The sequence below is a fragment of the Maylandia zebra genome, linkage group LG4, assembly GCF_041146795.1.
Source record: "Maylandia zebra isolate NMK-2024a linkage group LG4, Mzebra_GT3a, whole genome shotgun sequence".
In the NCBI taxonomy this organism is placed as follows: domain Eukaryota; kingdom Metazoa; phylum Chordata; class Actinopteri; order Cichliformes; family Cichlidae; genus Maylandia; species Maylandia zebra.
The window spans coordinates 27,014,938-27,034,786 of NC_135170.1; the positions used below are offsets into that span (position 1 = coordinate 27,014,938).

General features: G+C 41.5%; 2 protein-coding genes across 2 annotated transcripts; one reads left to right on the top strand and one right to left on the bottom strand.

Annotated features, from left to right (window-relative positions):
- Positions 1–1,106: 1,106 nt before the first annotated feature.
- Positions 1,107–5,091, top strand: LOC101466623 (uncharacterized). Its single transcript, XM_012919388.2, has 5 exons — positions 1,107–2,771; positions 2,901–3,035; positions 3,107–3,208; positions 3,510–3,657; positions 3,792–5,091. Exons 1-5 carry the CDS (start codon positions 2,633–2,635, stop codon positions 3,898–3,900), a joined length of 633 nt encoding a protein of 210 aa, XP_012774842.2. The 5' UTR covers positions 1,107–2,632; the 3' UTR covers positions 3,901–5,091.
- A 689-nt stretch (positions 5,092–5,780) lies between these two features.
- mrtfbb (myocardin related transcription factor Bb) lies at positions 5,781–19,242 on the bottom strand. Its single transcript, XM_012919367.3, has 14 exons — positions 19,033–19,242; positions 15,644–15,709; positions 13,295–13,350; positions 13,130–13,205; positions 12,764–12,925; positions 12,231–12,409; positions 11,851–11,997; positions 10,499–10,746; positions 10,086–10,218; positions 9,106–9,975; positions 8,255–8,365; positions 7,999–8,136; positions 7,865–7,925; positions 5,781–7,777 (listed from the first exon to the last, which is right to left on the bottom strand). Exons 1-14 carry the CDS (start codon positions 19,130–19,132, stop codon positions 7,347–7,349), a joined length of 2,778 nt encoding a protein of 925 aa, XP_012774821.2. The 5' UTR covers positions 19,133–19,242; the 3' UTR covers positions 5,781–7,346.
- Positions 19,243–19,849: the final 607 nt, after the last annotated feature.

Consider the following 19,849-nt stretch of genomic DNA (forward strand, 5'->3'; position numbering starts at 1 on the left):
TATTCCCTGAGAACAGTTTGCTGTTGTTGAACCAGTACCAGTGTTACAGGATATACACGATACGGCAGGAACAGAAAAAGGTAAAGCAGATATCTTCCATTAAATAATGGTGAAATAGATTTTTATGAGGTTATAAGTTGAGATGTTAGATAAATGTTACAGCGGAGCATCAGTGCAGTTGGATACTTATTTGAACTTGTTTTATATACGATTGATCAGACGATTACACGCAATCATCAGCGTCCGTGTCTCTTTCTGTTTTATAGATCTTTTGCTTGTTTTCTAAGCATCCAGTCAGACCTGAGAAGCCATGTTTCTTTTAATGATTGTGACCAAGTTATCTGATTCAGAGAAAGCAGCATATTTGACTACATGCTGGATGAACTCATGTCCTGCATCTTTTTTTATTTCATATCAGTAGTAATAAACTTTATTTCTATAGTTTATTTGTAAAATAGTTACAAGGGGTATTTGCAGAATTAGAAAAAAACTAACAATATTTCGTCCAATACATACATAGTTTTAAAAACGTTTTGGTAAGAGGAAGTAAATTCCAGAGTGTTCTGTTAAAGCCAAAACACGGTGCACCTGTTTTGTTAAGCCTGAAACTTGCATGTTTGTTGCTGATCTCGTGCTAAATATTTGAAGGGGGAACAAGATAAGCAAATCATATATGTAAATAAATATGGTTGGAATGAATTAAAAGAATATGAACTTCATCACCAGCACATTATAGTCCACAGTTTTTATTTATTTAAAGTAAACTAGCAAACACTAAAACTAATGGTTTTATTTTATTGTATGTAGTTTTCTAAGTTCACAAAATTCTTTATTCCAAAAGTCTTGTTTTGACTTTCATTGTAGTTAACTACGATTTTTAAAATCTGGTTTTAGTTTTTAGTTACATGTCAGTTAACTATAATAACGTTCGGTCCTGGGAATTGTGCCAAAAAGTGATTGCTGATGTTTGTATGTGCATTTTGTCTAATATCCATAGTTATACTGGTAAATTCATGGAGGGGATTTATATAAAATTTATTTGTTTTGCAAGTATTCTCGTGACCCTGCACTGTTGTACCTACGCTGTGTTCATTATAATCAGTCACATTATAATCAGTCCAGTCTTTTTTGCCAGTTAAAATATCTTTATAGAACTGTTAAAAGTCACTTTGCCAAAAAACTGATTGCAGTCTTTACGTTGTGATGGAAATGTTCTTTCTGCTTCAAAATGACTAAATATCATTCATGAGAGATATGTGTGACAGATTATAAGCCAACGAGCTATTTACAACAGCTTAAATACTGGCAATCACTTTTTGGACCCCTTTTGGGTTCAGAACTGCCTCGATTCTTCGTGGTATAGATTCAACAAGGTGCTGGAAACATTCCCCAAAATTCTGGTCTATGTTTACATGATAGCATCACAAAGCTGCTTCAGATTTGTTATGATGTGAACCTCCTGATCCACAATATCCCAAAGGTGCTGTGCTGGATTAAGCACAGGTGGCTGTGGAGATCATTTTAGTGCAGAAAACTTCATGTTCAAGATATTAGTTTAAGGTGATTTGAGTTTTGTGACATGGTGTGTTACCCTGATGGAAGCAACAATCAGAAGACGGGTCATAAAAGGTCAGCAACAATATTCAAGTGTACTGTGTCATTTAAACTATGGGGCACAAAGAGCATCAAGAGAATATCCTCCACAACATGCTTCCTGTTTGTAGCTGATGGGAGTGGCACCTGGTATCTGTTTAAAGGTTTGATATGTTGATATGTTTTGAGTAGCTATTTGAGTTACTGTTGCCTTCCAGTCAGTTCAAAGTAATCTAGCTATTCTACTCTGATCTCTACCATCATCAGGGCATTTCTATTGATGACATAAGTAAGATATTTTCCTTTTTTTGGACCATTCTCTGAAAACGCTAAGGATGTTTGTTTGGGAAAAATCCCAGCAGATCAAAAGATTCTAAAATACTCAGACTAGCCCGTCTGGCACCAACAAGCACGTCACGTTCATCTTTCTTTCCCGTCTGACTATCAGGTTGAACTTCAGCAGTTTGTCTTGCACAAATGCCTAAACATATTGAGTTGCGTTCGCACGATTGGCTGGTTAGATATTTGTGTTTCGCAGTTGATCAGGTTTACCTAATGCTAGAAGCTATAAGATGCTAGAAGAGCCTTCCAAGTCTCTGAGCCATCTTAAAGATGCTGTAGGTAACATGTTTTTGGCATAATTGAGAACAATTATTCTGTATTTTTAAACCAAACGTAAAAACAACTACCACAAATACAATATGAAAAATGATTAGGATAATCATGGAATCTGACTTCCATAAAATAAAATTACACAATCATTGTCATTTTAACAACTTTATGTGAAAAAGAAAGCGGTAGGAATAAACAGGGAGTTGGATTTCTACTATTTTCTGCCTCTTACAACTTAAAGACAAAGATAAATGCATGCACTCTCTTATGCAATCATCTCATTTAGAATGTGGGGTTTAGAAAAGAAGCACATTTGTAAATCTTTGATTCACAGTAACATTTTATATGCTTAACCGGTCCAAAAACAATGTCTGCAATTAAATAAGATCACGCTTTCTCTTCTGCTTCTGTCCTTCCAGCAGTTGCCATGGATTTGGACAGCGAACTAAAAGAGATAGCCACTGAGATGAAACATCTCTCACTCAAAAGGGTACAACTGAAGGAGAGGAAAAACATTCTGTGCATATTTCAAGAGTTGAGGAATCGAGCTGAGTTTGGACAAACAGGTGAGCACTCAAGCAACTTCTGTGACAGTAATGGCTGTTTGCAGTCTTTTATATTTTCCATGAGGAATAAAAGCAAGTTGCGCTATATGTATAATCTCTGTACGGTTACTGTTTTGTTTTTATAATCAGAGGAAGCAGTCTCTACTCAGAAGGAGATTGAGAGCATCGATGAGAAACTGAAGGAACTGAATGAAAAACAGTCCGAGCTCCAGAAAAATTACGACAACATGCTCAATGCCGCCAAAAACAAACAGCACAAGAAAGGTGAGTCCCAGTTTGCTATGGCAAATCTAGCACACTTTACGCAGCTAACCACATTTGTTCTTCTTTGTTAGTGGTCAGTTTCACAGACAAAGAGAATATAGATTCTGCTGCTCCTCCTTCTCCTCCTCCTGGCTCTAATATTGTCTATGTTGTGGCTCCGCCTACTATCCCAGGTGAGCTACTTTTGGAAATTTGTCCTGTAAAACATAAAAGAATGAAAAGTTGAATGAAAACCACACTCGTGGTGAGGACTGCATGCAGATACTTGTGCTTGGATCGGGCCTTCTTGAGTGCATTTTCCCTTAGCTGCAGATCAAATACGACTTCATGCTACTGATTTTTGTACCTTCATGTGTGTTTTTCTTTCTTTTTTGTGGAAAACTATTTAACAGTTTGTCCAAGTTTAAAACGAGAGAGACGGATGTTTTGTTTTTATAAAATAAATCATCAGTCATGCATTGCTTCCCTTCACAGCCCCTGAAGTGGTTCTGGAGCTGGACAAGCTCCCGGCAGCTCCGTGCAGGACACAGTGCCCAGAGTGTCGGCAGTTCATCACGACAGAGACGTTCTCCTCTGTCAGCAGTGTGACATGGCTGGTGTGCATCATGACAGCTTTAGTAGGGTATGAAAGTCTCCTCCAGATTTACCATTGAAAGATTTGGACTGTTTCTGTTTGTCTAGCCAGTGTTATTGTCACCGTTACACAGCTTCCAGGCTAGTTGTCACTTAAGTGTCTTCTTGTTTCTTCTTTCGCAGCTGTGTGGCTGGTTGCTGCCTCATCCCCTTTTGCATGGATAGGTTCAAGTCCACCAACCACAGATGTCCTAAGTGTCGAACATTAATCACAACTATTAAAAAGCTCTGAGATGAAAGCAGATAGGGAAAGATGGAGAAGATGCTGGATATCCACCTAGTGATGATAACAACACAGCTGCAAAGGGTCTCCTGCACAATGCACTGAACATCAGTGCATGACCGGTGATGTTTGTAATCTCAAACTATAGCTGCTATTACTTTTTAGAAGCCTGTCAGACGAGACAGGTGGTTTCTGCCTTTATGCATATGCATACAGGGAGTGCAGAATTATTAGGCAAGTTGTATTTTTGAGGAATAATTTTATTATTGAACAACAACCATGTTCTCAATGAACCCAAAAAAATATCAAAGCTGAATGTTTTTGGAAGTAGTTTTTAGTTTGTTTTTAGTTTTAGCTATTTTAGGGGGATATCTGTGTGTGCAGGTGACTATTACTGTGCATAATTATTAGGCAACTTAACAAAAAACAAATATATACCCATTTCAATTATTTATTTTTACCAGTGAAACCAATATAACATCTCCACATTCACAAATATACATTTCTGACATTCAAAAACAAAACAAAAACAAATCAGCGACCAATATAGCCACCTTTCTTTGCAAGGACACTCAAAAGCCTGCCATCCATGGATTCTGTCAGTGTTTTGATCTGTTCACCATCAACATTGCGTGCAGCAGCAACCACAGCCTCCCAGACACTGTTCAGAGAGGTGTACTGTTTTCCCTCCTTGTAAATCTCACATTTGATGATGGACCACAGGTTCAAATGGGGTTCAGATCAGGTGAACAAGGAGGCCATGTCATTAGTTTCTCTTCTTTTATACCCTTTCTTGCCAGCCACGCTGTGGAGTACTTGGACGCGTGTGATGGAGCATTGTCCTGCATGAAAATCATGTTTTTCTTGAAGGATGCAGAGTTCTTCCTGTACCACTGCTTGAAGAAGGTGTCTTCCAGAAACTGGCAGTAGGACTGGGAGTTGAGCTTGACTCCATCCTCAACCCGAAAAGGCCCCACAAGCTCATCTTTGATGATACCAGCCCAAACCAGTACTCCACCTCCACCTTGCTGGCGTCTGAGTCAGACGCTCTGCCCTTTACCAATCCAGCCACGGGCCCATCCATCTGGCCCATCAAGACTCACTCTCATTTCATCAGTCCATAAAACCTTAGAAAAACCAGTCTTGAGATATTTCTTGGCCCAGTCTTGACGTAGCAGCTTGTGTGTCTTGTTCAGTGGTGGTCGTCTTTCAGCCTTTCTTACCTTGGCCATGTCTCTGAGTATTGCACACCTTGTGCTTTTGGGCACTCCAGTGATGTTGCAGCTCTGAAATATGGCCAAACTGGTGGCAAGTGGCATCTTGGCAGCTGCACGCTTGACTTTTCTCAGTTCATGGGCAGTTATTTTGCGCCTTGGTTTTTCCACACGCTTCTTGCGACCCTGTTGACTATTTTGAATGAAACGCTTGATTGTTTGGTGATCATGCTTCAGAAGCTTTGCAATTTTGAGACTGCTGCATCCCTCTGCAAGATATCTCACTATTTTTGACTTTTCTGAGCCTGTCAAGTCCTTCTTTTGACCCATTTTTCCAAAGGAAAGGACGTTGCCTAATAATTATGCACACCTGATATAGGGTGTTGATGTCATTAGACCACACCCCTTCTCATTACAGAGATGCACATCACCTAATATGCTTAATTGGTAGTAGGCTTTCGAGCCTATACAGCTTGGAGTAAGACAACATGCATGAAGAGGATGATGTGGACAAAATACTAATTTGCCTAATAATTCTGCACTCCCTGTATTATAATGCATTTTTCAGGCATGTCTGTGTAACAAAATGTATATTTCATTAATACTTTGGTACTTTAAACATGCTAGTTATTTTCAAATCTTTTTTAAATACAATAAAACTTCAAAATTACAGACTTTCCTTGTAAATTTTTAATGGCAAGCAGTAAAGGGCAAGTGCTGAAGCTCATAGCCAGACACTGAAATCCCAAAGAATCTCTGTATTTACAAAACGACTGTTAATATTTGTATAAAAAGCCAACATAAATACATCATGTGTAAATCATACAAATGCAAGGTTTTTGTATGCTAGTGTAGTAAAGACTAAACATTTGTCATTCCAGCACATAACCCCTTTTTAAGGAGAGACACTTGGGTGGTCAAATGAGGCACAAAGGAGGAGATGGGGAAAAGAAATAAAAAAAAATAATAGAAATTTGCATCATTTTCATAACAACTATTTCCATATTTGGGTGGCTTAGAAACTGCCAGTAAGTGGTCAATAATTTAACAATATGACACAGTTATTACACACAAACTGTACTGCCAAGATATAATGGTTTGTGTCACTATTAACAACAGAAACCAAAAGGATAGCACGTCTTCCATTTGTTTGTATGAAGCTGATTCAAATCAGATGTGGCCAGTAGATGTCACTGAACTACAACCTGACTTGTAACGTCTGATGGTTATTTGATTTTGAAATGATGCTGCAGCAAAAACGAGCGCTGGATCATACTTCTGTTATTTTTCTCTGGTGTTGTGTGTTTGTGAGCTGCGCAGATGTCTATTTACTGAAAAATGAAAATAAATTATTCAAACATCTTCAGCCTTTAGGAATCAGTCCATCGCCCATCGCTGTAAGTGAAGAGTCTGGCTCTCTTCTTCTCTGTCTCGCTCCCTTTTTTAAGCTCGCATTTGTCTCGCGTATGTTTGACAGTGTGTACAGATGCACGGTGAGATACATAACAGACTTGTCTTCACTCTTTGATCTGTTTTGCAAAGTGCAAGAGAGGAAAACATGTTTTTTTTTTTGGTAATAAATACTGGCCTTGGTTTAGTCAGAGCAGCTGGGCTGCTTGTTGTGGCCCCTTTTCTAATTTCATCATATTCACACTCCCAGCTCAAATTAAACATCTGATTTATACTTCACAATTCACATACACACAAGGATCGTGCAGCGGTTGTGTGTTTACAATCTGTTTTGATAGTGATAATCATTCCAAGACAGGGTGGAGTAAACTACACAGCAGCCCTCAGCTACATTCGCTGTTTGGCCGTTAGCACTGTGGCCAGGATTTGGGACATTTTCCTGCTCTTTCTGCTCACACCACGCTGACTGTAAAGCTCTACATTCACTGAGATCAGAGGACTAAGAGGAATCAATAACATTAAATGAGACTGATAACAAATCAGCGGCGTGTCTTGAGATGGAAATCTTAAAAGCTTACTTCCACTTTCAGCTCAAACTGCCAGTACCACTCTAACTTTATCTGTCTCCTGATACAACCAGAGGATTTAGAGACCTCAAAGGAAGCAGTTCAGCAACTTCTAAAGTGATGTTGCACGATGAGATTATTACAGAGCTGATTTATCTGTCTGGAAAGCAGAACGGGGCTGCTGAAGCATCCAAACAGCTCTTATTGTCTTATGGAAACAAAAGCAGTCTTCTCTCACAATGAAAAACGATCGCCTTGACAGCACTCAGTCCCAGTTCAAGTGCAGTTCACTAGAGTCCAGGAAGTCAGACGAGAAGACGCCTACTGGCACCGACACATCCAAAGAGTGACCCTCCTCTGCTGGCACAGACAGAGTGAGATCCAGCCAATCCATGTTGTCCATGTTGAGAGCAGAGGTGGACATGTTGTCATTAAAATCCACTTCCATGGTGTCCCCAGGTGCATGTAACTCATCCATCAGCTTCAGTTTTTGTGGTTCTGTGTCAGGGAGCAGTGCGCCCTCCAGGAGGGTTTCCAGCCGGGAGTCGGAGGTCACGCACGCAGGCGGCTTTGCTACCTGGACTAAGGGTGGAGGGCGGGATAAAGCTGTGTTGATGGGAAGGGTGGTTACACTAGCTGTCACCACAAGAAGCTTATCCAGGTTGGGAGGATCCTGTGTAATATAGGGGGAGATCTCTGAAAAAAAGAAGAAGAGAAGGACATGGTGAGATTTAAAACCTCATAAAGGTATCACAATAATCAAATCACACCCAGTATTCTCACCACCACTCTCCAGCAACACGTCAAACAGGTCATCCATCTCCTGGCTGGCCGCAGTGGGACCCTGCAGAGAAGAGAAACCGTTACATGTCTGAATGACACAAGTGAGATGCTATATTTATGTATCAGATTCTTGCCTGAACAGCTGTTAACATGCTGTGTTTCTGTTTAACGGCATCCTCATAGCGCGGTGGGTCTTTACACTTTGACACGTGGTTCGTGAATTTTGGATGCTGCAAGATCAAACTGTTTGGAGACTGGCTGGAACAGGGAGGCTAATAAACAGGAAATAAACAACATCAAATACAAAAATACTAACTACATAACATTAATTCTTGCATGCTTTACAGAAAAATTAAACATAAGCAGAAGGAACATAAGGATAATCTCCACCTTATTTGTAGGTCCTTTGGGAAGAGCCTGGCCTGAAGAAGCTCCTGCAGTGCATCCACTCACTGGGAATGTATTGAGAAAGTTCTGTGCCGCGGTATTAATCCTCCACGTCTGCACAGAGAATTGAAGAGGTCAGCACGGAGGCATCAGTGCAATCAAACATACTTTCTCTCAGGGAGTTTGGTTAAAGTAGCAGTGCAGCTGCATGAGAACTGTGGAAACCTGAAAGAAAACCCACTGTGGATCATTCACTTTTACGCAAAGACATCTTAAATTAAATTTCTTCAGCCCCTCTCCAGCCGGAGGATGACAATGTTTCATCTACCTATGACGGCACTGTTTGCAGGGTAAACCATGAGAGCTGCGGTTGAGTTAAGCAGCGGGTTCTGTTACTAATTCTGCCTGCATGTCGGACTCAGAGCAGAGGAATGACTGGGAGCGATGAGGGCACGATGGTCAGCTCTCACTCAGCACCTGCTCCAGTAACCCATGTTTCCACAGGCTTTCTTTTGATGTGCGGAGTGAAAGATGCCACCACTCAGCAGAGGCCTGTTATTACCGTAGCATGAAGGAAGGCGCATTAGCCATGGTAGCGCTTAACTGACTGTTAAATTAGTTACGTGATATATTATGCAGTGCCATGAAAAACATGGCAGAACATTTATGATGTTATCTTGTGTTTACACAGCACAATACTGGATTTATGATTTCAGGCGCGCATACATACGCATTGATACGTTTCCAGTTCCTACAAGGAGACTAAAGTGAGCACAAAGTCACAGCTGATAGTGGTGATGAATGGGGAGACAGGCTGAGGCAGTCTGTAGAAGCAGCGTAGCTTTTTTTCTTACCTTTGCCAGTGGCTGGGTTTGAGTACTGCATTGCTGATGTATTGCTGCTGAGGCCTCTGTTTTCTGTGGCACCGATCCAGAAGCCTGGATAAGGCCTGTGTGTAATGCAATGCCTTTGGTGGGGAGCTGGATAGTGGCTGCTGAGGCAGGAAGGGATGCGGGCAGTAGGATCTGAGCTCCGGCCTGCGCAGGCTGACGGGATTCAGACTGTGTGATGGTCTGGTGACCGAGAATGAATTGATTTTGACTGGCTACGTGGCTCTGATCTGCAGGCTCTTCCTGTTTGACCAGTACTGGCAGACCAGGAGAGCTGCAGGATGCAGTGCAGTTTGACGGACTCCTGCGTTCCTCTTTGACCTGCACAGGAAGCAGAGGACTGAGCTGAGATGGAGAGTCTCCCTGTTGACTCCTTTTCTCCACCTCCAATTGCATCTTCAGTTCCTCCACCAGCCTCTGCTCCTGCTCCAGCTTCCTCATTAGTTCCTTAATCTGACGCTCCTTTTCATGTAGCCGTTTGTCCTTTTCAGAGTCCTGCTCGTGGGATTTTGTGTCCATGGGACACTCCTCATGTGGCGCACTCTGTGGGGAGCTCATGCAGGGAGCATGATGGGCTGGAGCATCTGAAAGCAGTTTTGTTGGACTGTCTGCTGTACTATTATCTTCTATGCCCAGATTAGAGACTCTAGAAGCAATAGGGGACACTGGTGGGGTTAATTTAGGAGTTTCTGACTGTGAGATTGCTGCATCGATGGGAGCAGCAGTCTGGATGCTAGAGTTCTCCTGATACAGCTTTAGCCTCTCGATCAGCTCAGTCTTGGTCCCAGAAACAGGCAAAGATCTGAGTTTTAATTCCATTTTCAGCTCAGCTACCTGCAAAGATAAAAGACTTGTAAAACAGCTGCACAACACTCAGCTCGTTCACCTCTGCAGCAATCATATATGCATGATACAATCAGGCTGCGCAGGCTGCAGTGCGTCACCTTCATCTCGTCCAGATTAGCTGGTAAGTGATCCGGCTTGCGGTTCATGTGGTGGAGCTGCAAAGGGGCAGACGCAGCGTTTCCACTAAAAGCAATGTTAGAACAGCTGGTTTGTACCTCAGTTGTTGGTCTGCTGTAATAAGATGTCAAGAAAAGGGAGTGCAGATGAGAGAGGGATTTTTTCTTTAATCCATTTTTCATAATGAGCACCTTCTGTGTAGGAAGCTGCGAGCAGGAAATGCAGAGTAATTGAGACAAAAAGCAGCTGTGATTAAACCGTGATAACAGTTATTACATTTTACATAACAAGGTGCGTACGTCTGACTGAGGATTTGAAAATCAACGTTGAAGTAATTGTAATGAGGATAAGAAAAATCCTGACTGCGATGAAGTAAAGCTTAATGGAGCCATACTTGAGCTTGGAGGCCTGGTAATTGTACTGCTGCTGTTGCTGCTTCTGCTGGTTTAGGATCTGGAGCTGCAAGAACTGCTGCTGTTGCTGCAGGAGGCGGGCGTAAGCAGAGTCCATTGGCACGTCATTAAGCTCTTGTTTCTGGTCCGGGGGAATATACTGATGGTACTTCAACTTCTTCACTCGTGGTTTGGGCTCTTTGCTCTTTTTGCTGCGGCTTTTTTCAGCAGGAGGCTTAGCCAAGCTTTGCTGCAGAGCACAACACACACAAAAAAGGGGTACATAAGACCAGAGAGGACCATGTGGAGGATATTCTTTCCTCATGACTGATCTCAGGCCAGTCCAGTTAACTTTATCAGGGAAGACAGTTTGCACTGCCAGTACCAACACTGTAAGAGTTGGAACTGATACGGTACTTTTATAACTTTAACATTAACATTGCTCTGACACTCGATGAGAACAGCAGGATGAGGAAACGGGTAGTGGAAATGTTACACTTATTGTTTTACCACCTGCAATTACAGGATGTAGTACTCATGAAAATGGCTTGGCACAAGAGCAGCAGGTTCTAGCAATGAAATCAGAAACTCGGGCCGGGTTAAACAAGCACTCACTTTCCAGTTTGTCAAACTCACTCCCTTATTATGTTCAAAGGGAGGGAGAGTTTAGCTTATACTCTGAGGATAACTGCATTATGATAAATGGATAAGTTATAGCTTCACTCCCGTTCTTTGATTCACAGCTTAGCCACGATGAGGAGGGCCGGCCTGTCATTTGACCCTAAAAATAGACAAACTGTGGCACAGATTTAAACCTCTGGATGGGTGAAATAACTTTAACCCTTGCTCTTTGACCTGCGCTCAACTCCAGCTAAATGCTGAATTTTTTTTGTCTGAGCCAAAACTGATGTAACTTTTAGCATGAGAAATAACAGACTCTGACATTGTGTCTCTCGTCACATTTTCAAAGGAAGCAAACAAAATAAATCAAACACACAGATGAAGAAAATAAGTCAGGAAAACAGAGCCAGAGGTCAACACTGCAACAGCTGCGTATAAACTACACGACAACAATGACAAGTAACCATAAACGTATTATTATTATTATTATTTTTAGAAAAATAAAGAAGATTGGGTTTTTAGGGGAAATACAGATAGTTATTTTGAAGGTCAGATTGCCAAGACTTTGGAAGCTATTTTCCCACAGCCAAAAATCTCATGTTTTTATATGATAGTGTTATTGGTTACGGTTACATATGATGATGATGATTTAAGACCTCAGAGGATTTTAAAAAGCATCACTAATCTAACTTTAGCTGTAAGATCACATTAAAATGACTAAGAGAAAAGTCACCTTCACAAGAACTGGCCCCGGTGTAACACAGGTGACGACAGTGGTGACAGGTTGAGGTTGAGTTGATTGTAGGTTGCTTTGTTGCTCACCGGTGGGCATAGGGTTGTTTAAATCTGATGCAGACTGTGAGCTGGGTGGCGGGGAGTGCTAAGAAAAGTAAAGAGAGAGCAAAATCACATGAGCCCCTCAGTAAGAACAGCAAAGCTGAAACACCTGCTAACTATCATGCCACCTATGAAAAGGAAGAAAATATGACCCAAAATAGGCTGATAAACACTTGAAAAATGAGCATGGAAAACTACTAAAACACAGCTGATGTGCTGTATGTAGCAACTTAAGTAACCTAGGTTTTTGGTCGTCTGATACTGGTGTTGTTGTACCTGTATGGTCGTTTTTAACATAAGAGTGGCTTCTTCAGACTCCCGCGGCGAGGCCGATGTAGAGCTGGGAGAGTGTTGGCTTGCAGGACGTTGCGGTGAAAAGGCATCGCTGCTGTCCTCATCAAAGTTGTACACGTCCGAAGTGTCAGGTGTCTTCGCACGATCCACCTTGCTACCACCTGTGGCACAGGATCAAAAAATAAGCAAGCACTGGTTATTATTTATTTCAAGGATAAATAAAAATAATGCAAATAGAGCAAAAATCTCTGACTATAGTTTAGAGATGTCATAAAAAACAAGCTACAGTTTTTTCAGTGAGGGCCAGCTTATCAGTATTAGCATTATCACAGTTTTACTGCTGTAATTAAACGGGGAGACCTTTCTCACAGCAGGCCTTTGCTTCCCAAACAAAGATAATACATCATTAAAAATAGATAAAAATCCACCAGATGTGCTGCACAGCTGGTTTGAATTACCTTCGCTGCACTCACTGTAAGTGGTGAACAGATATAATAATAACAATGAGGCTCTACCATTATTAACCTCCTCAACACCGGGGTCCACAGGCAGGATGTTCTTCTCCACCAGCTCCATGGGTCCGGGCCTCTGGGCGATCTTCTCATTGAGATCATCAGTCAGTCTGGCCCTCTTCAGCTTCATTTGTGTGGCCTGCAGGGAGGGCTCTGCATGTGTCTCTGATAAACACAAAGAGGATGTTCATCTGTGATCTGGCCAGTATCAGTCAGTCTCTCAAACTGCTTTATCATACTGACTCACAGCAGACTGAGCCAGACCTCACAAAAGCCATGCGTGTGGTTATAGCTTTGTTAAACACAAAGGTAATCATCTCTCTTATCTCAACACTCTTGCCCAGTAAGAAAACACCCCCGGATGATTACCTTGTAGGATGTGCATGCGGACCAGCTCAGAACGTCCGGGTCGGCTGCAGAGTTTGTGCTTCAGGAAGGTCCCAGTCTGTTTAAGAAAAGAAAAAAAATAAGAAAATACTCTGGGTACAGGATTGTGATCATCTGCAGGCTAGAGTGCATTCATTGCTGGCTTACCCTGGCTCTCTCCAGGCTGCGAATCTGCTCATGGAAGGCAGCAGGTGCTTTTAGGGCTACGAGAAGAGAAATCCATAAGAAATCAATACATTTTCTTGTTTAATACAGGCTAATTTCACACACACGAATGTTCCTTTGATTTTAAGACTGACGTCTTTTTGCATTCTTTCTTTCTAATCCCAAATAGTTTCCCCTTTGTCTGCCTTTGATATCATGACAAAGTATGTTTATGTAGCAAGCCTCTTAGTGATAAGATTGTACTCGACAACAACAGAAATGACGGTGTAACAGCATAAGTATAATACCACAGGAAATCTCAGTATTTCTAAAACATATACTTTTCATAATGGCCCTCATTAAAAAGTCTTTTAAAGTTATCAAGCAGTTTTCTCAAAAGTACCAATAACGTACTGTATGCCGACATAAAGTGTTTAAAATTATGGACAACACATATGTAAAAAAAATCTAAACTACAAATACACATTTGTTACAAACAGTGTAAGCAGATATAAAGAAGAAAAGAAGGGAGATAAAATGCATCTTTATTCCCAAATATGCCAAAAAACTATTTTCACACTCCAGGGTCGTCCAGTTTCATGTCATTGTTTATTATTTTGTCTCCTTTTTGGCATGCAATGGCGTGTCATTAATAATCAGCAGCTCGTGGGCGGGTGTCTGACAGGAAGTGTCAGTTTAGCTGACTCAAACAACGATTATTCCGTCCTAATTTCTGATCTGACCGAGTAAACTTGTTGAGCTTCAGACGAGGTCTGGCTCACGGCGAGTCACCTCTGCTATGACGAACATTGTTTGGTTTAAGGACACTCTGCCTGGGGGGTGCTCTGAGGAGTGTGTCAGAGGAGCAAAGCAAACATTCCTCATGACCAAAACCTCACTGCATACCTATCATAAGCCTCTAAGTGTAGGAGAGGCAGATTGCTATGGAGAATGGCCTGGGAGGCTTGTGTGCAGGCTACGCTTGGCCAGGCCGCAGAGGAGATGGGGGGGCGTCTGACCTCCACTGAAGGCCCAGCCGCTGACTCATGAGGCCGCGTGGAGCCAGAGAGGACCTGAAAACTTGACTACAGGGGGCTTTTCATGACAGAACTAGATAAAGAGGAAGATGTCCCTCTTTTTCCCTTTCTGTCTTTCCAGCTCTCAGTGGGATTCTGTCACAGTTTCAGCTCATCTTTTATTGACTGTACTCCTAAACAAAAGGCTTGCTGGAGGGAGGTAAAACAGGGACCGAGTCAGCTCCACCTCTGCTGGATCAAAGGATGGATGTGGATGGTATTAAAGCGGAGAAAGCCACTCCAGCTTTGACACCAGTGTGTCATTTATCTGTTATATATTCCAACCATTTTCACCAGGTTTTCAAGCACAGTGAAGCGATTTCAGCCTCTGACATAATTCTATAAAACAGCCCTTATAAAATAAAGCAGTTTGATGTACAAAGAGGATCTATTATATTAACTCTGAAATCCATATTCTCGATTCTTGGACTCTACTAAAGTGGCTTTGCATGATTTATAAGTCAAAATAATCCTCATTGATCCTGTATTAGGCTTTGGTGCAGCTCCTCAGTTCTTCCACTGTCTCAAACAAGTCGTTTTAGCTCCTCTCTCTTCAGTGCCACTCTCAATTCATACCAACTTTCTTCTGATTGGCTGCCCCTGGTAAATTTGAGGTTTGATCAGCAGGTTCAGCCGGAATTTCTGTACTCACACTTGTATGCCTGTCAAGGGATATTCCATCTCTTTGACATCACACACAGTCAAGAATAGAAACGTCCTGAAAACAGTCTGAAGCCTGAGCGTTTGGCTCAAATTACTTGTAGTTAAAGAAACTCATTATTTCACACTAATGGGCTCCATTTAAATCCATCCATCCATCCCTCAGTCTAGTTTCTTCCACTTATCCAATCATTACAGAGGATTCATGATAAGCAGTGGATGTCCTTCTACCCAGCAACATTTTGTAGGACACTTTCCTAAGGTAAGCTGAGCTATATTATCTCTCCAGTACATTCAAAACCTACCCCTGGGTCTCCTTCCAGATGTGCATGCTCAGAAAAACTATCCTGATTACAAGCCCAAGGGTTGGCTCTACTCTTGCAGCTCCCACTAGATTTGATTTATTAAATTATCAAATAAAAGCACAAAAAAATACCACAATAAATTCTGTATTTTGAGTTGCTTCATGATCCCCTATGTTCACCAGCTATTTGCTAATAGAGCCTGTTAATTTGGGAGAAATAAAAACAGAATATTTTGCTAGCTATAAATTTTTTATTTCTTATTAACACTGTTGGTGATGTTCACTGTTGTCTTATGTAGTAAAAATACTCACGCGGCATGATGCCTTGGTCCACAAGTTGCTCCCGAGTTCTCCTCTGCTGCAGACAGAGCTGCAGGACTATGAGAAAGCGGAGACACAGAGGTCAGGGTTAAACTTTTACCATTCAGAACCAGTTTGACTGAGTCACCTAACAACCATCCCTTCTGGCTTTGAACTGCGAAACCTGCAAGACTTCAAATAAAACAAGGCACTTATTATTTCTCAATCAATACGCTGCCCGAAGGGCTCAACTGTAAACCCCGTTCACCACCACAGACATTCTGTACTCTTCCTGTATGGTTTTAGCTCAGGGGTTGTGAGGAGTACCACACATTTTACAACACGCAAACAGTGTGATTGGCTGACAGCCTTCCCAGTGAGAGGCAATATCTCTGTGTGGGTTGCAAATGCGCTGAGGAAATAAAGTAACTACAGAGAAGAACACAAACAGATAAAAGAGGGATTAATGTCAGACCTGCAGTTACAATAATGAGGAAAACTTGAGCTGGTCATGACACCACTGAGAGCCAAGTAACTTGTGTCTGTTTAATAAATTGTTTTTAAAAACTAATCTTGCTTTGGATGGATAAGAAGTGACCAGTCATGTTACTGTGGAACATCAAAGACATGACTATCTTCCAACAGAAATTGTTGAGTCTTGCATGCGAGCTCTGCATATAGCACTTGGATGATCTTCGGTTTTATTTCCCCAAAAATATAAACTGTAGTAAGACGTTGTTTAAACATTTATAAACACGTGAGCGTGGACATGTTATTTCAGTAGAACGCCGAAATTCAGTGCAGGCAAAAAAAAAAGAAGTCTGAACAGAAGGCGATGGGTGATGGGAACGAATGAAGTGGCGGTGGTGAGGTACGTGAGGCCTTTATTGTCACCCTCGTAGTAAAGTGAAGTTAACTTTAGCTCGATATACTCAGGGGCATTTTTGGGGGGTGGGGGGCAGCTCCCACTCATACACAAACACACACAAATACAAGGCAGACCTGCTCAACTCTCCTGGGAAAGGCACTGCTTCTGAACGGGCCTCTGTGACTCACGCTAGCAAAAATAAACTGGGCAGCTGTGAGAACAAGGCCTGGGAACCATGAAATTTGGGGGTAGTTAAGGGGGTGGGCTCTGCATTCGTACGCAGAGACGAGGGGATGTTCATGGGCTTCTACTGGTGAGCAAGGGAACGCGGAGTGACAAGAACCGAGGCAAAGGGTGGAAGGCCGAGGCCACTCTCATAGCAGCCCATCCACTGCAGGACAGAGAACACAGTGTGCCTGCTCTGCCTGCTGTGTTTCCTATTACAAACACAGGCCAGAGGGGTTTATGGTCAGCCAGAGATGGATCATAACGGAAGATTGTAGAAAATGCCACAAGCAAGAGAAGAGTGCATACTACAACATATGAATAATATCAAAAAGTGCCTCCTAGCTCTGACAGAGAATGCAATTTTTAATTTGAGGTATGGTAGTATGGGGTTACAACTCATGCCGGGTCCTCCTCATCACTCGGTGTCATCTTTGGTTCAACCTGAACCCTGGCTAACCTTCTCCGTGATGCAAACTGGCTCCGCTCTCCTGCTCACCAGCAAAGCGTAAACAGAGGTTTTGGAGAAACATAGAGAGGGGGCTCGGCTCAAATCCTTGTCTACTGATGTAATCTCTAATCTCAGACCCATGTTGTTCTCAGCAAATCATCCATGGAGGTCTCCCATCAGACCTCTGAAACAATACAAATAAAAACTGGTGTGGCCAAAGCTGAATTTAGTTTAGAAAGAGACTCATGCTGGGTTATGTTGATTTTGCAGTTATAAATACAGAATTCTCCAAACAGAGTCCCACTTTAACAGCATTTGAGGCATTTACGATGGAATGCATCATGAATATTGAAATAAAATTAGTCTATCAAAAATGTCATTTTGATTTTCCTTTCATGCCTTTGTGTGGAGCCTAGAAACTTAAAGGCTGACTTCAATCCTTGGAAAAAAAATACCTGCAAACTTATCGATAATAAACCACGTACATCCTACGTTTAGCAATGCAGAGAATTCATCAGCAAGACTATCTCAGTATCTCAATTTTACATTATTTTTTAATTTTTGTATTATTTTGCCTCAGTGAAAAAAGCCAGAATCATATTAATAATAAGAAAGTAAAAAAATATTGCTTCCTTTCTGCCACGATTAGGTGTCAGGGCAACCAGGTTTCTCGCTTTATATGGGAAAGAAAAGCCTTTTAATAACATTATCCCACATTTTAAATGACAAAAGTTTTTTAAGGTTTCATCCAATGACAGTGAAAAAAGCAGAATGACTGTGTGGAAGCCAGTTGTTTGAGTTTTAAAGTGTATAAATACACAGGCGAAAATATGATGTGAAGTGAAGCAGAAGCACAAACTTCTGCTTCCTGTCAAGCTTGTTGTATTTTTTTTTTTTTTTAGCAAAGGAGTAAAATTCAAGGAAACACATTTTGGCTAAATGCCAAACTGCAAAGATTGTGATTTTTTTTTTAAAGACAGACACATTAAAGTCTCAGACTAACTCCTAATATCGGTATCAGCATCATCCCACACAAACATACTCTTTCCCCAGCATTTACTTTGTTAGGATTTGGTCAGATTAGTGTCAGATTATTACTCTGTCCTGGCAAAGTGATCTGAATCTATGAAGAAAGAGATATACTTAGTCAGGTAATGAATAATGATTTTTGTAAAAGCAGCAAGAATAGTTCTAGTGGAAAAACTTATATATATACTTCTTTTGCATAAATCCAGTATAATACACTGTTTTCATTTGAGTGTGATTCTCTGCTCACAGTATTAAAACGTAGCATGCAAAACACGCTATGTTGGATGCCCTATAAACTTTTGGTATTTGCAAAGGTTTTTTTTTCTCACATTGCCAAACAAAGCCTATAAATCACTAACAAGACAGGTATTTTGTGTTTTACTGGCAGAGGCCACTTGCTTAGAGGAATGTCCTGGTGATGAATGCAAACCAGGAAGATAAAAACATGCAAATAATGATCGGAATCCTGATTAGCAGCATATCCAACTACTGCACTTCAGTTGAAGTAACTTCATTGTGTATGCGCATTACAAGAGTGAAGTCATGCTTCTGTGAGGTAATACCTTATAATAGTGATCCTACAGAGTGCCAGTTTGAACACAGGTAATTTAAAGCGATGGGTAATTACTTTCTACTTAAACAAATTCATCAGAATTCAAAAGAAGTGATGCTCCACTTGAGTCACGATCATGATCTTTTACTGTCATTTCCTGTTATGGCTGTGTGTCCATCACAACAATCCCCCCCTCTGCTTCCGAAGGCAGGGAATTAACATTACATTACAACAAAGCTTTCTGGTTAGAAAAAAAAGAAAGAAAGAAGCAGTACCTGATTTGAATTTACCCCTGCAGATGGAAGGGGTCTCCACGTCAAGGCACGCCATAGGGAAAAGTTGTAGTTCGATTGGTGGCCAGGTCTGGAGTCCCATGTGGTGATGAGGCCAGTGGAGAACACGGGAGTCAGCGAGAGGGAGGAAAGAGCCAGCGCTGAGAGGACGACAGCTGGCTCGCTCTCTCTCCGTCTCTCTGCCGGCCTCAGTGGAGAAAGTGTGTGTAAGTATGTGTGAGCGCTCACTCAACGTCAGAAGGAGGGAACACAGTGGTGCCTGCGTTAACCCTCGCTAGGTCACTGTGTTGTGTTCACAGAAGACTCAAATTGCAACACGACACCAGAGGGAACAGCTTTTAAACGTGGTAATAATCAATATTTCTTATGCTGGGGAAATTCACTTGGCCTGGGACCAAAACATTTACTGGCAAGCAATAGGAAGCTGATCAAAACAGGCTGTGATGAATTTTGAGTTGGCACATTTTTATGAGAAATAGCGTGTGTGTGTGTGTGTGTGTGTGTGTGTGTGTGTGTGTGTGTGTGTGTGTGTGTGTGCGTGCGTGCGTGTGCGTAGGGACCCTTGCTGCACTAAATAACAATGACAAGAACACATAGTGGGATGATTTGATTTTTAAATGAGTGATTATTCCTTGAGGTGTTTTTGCAAAATGACATATTTACAGTGTTTGTTTCTTTCTAGATTCCCAGTAAACCCCCAATAAAAATCAAAACTAAAGGGAATGTATAAGAGAAATTTAAAGAGGGGACGTCCAAAAACATCTTTGCTAGTCGTCTTTGCCTTTCCGCAGCTAGAAAA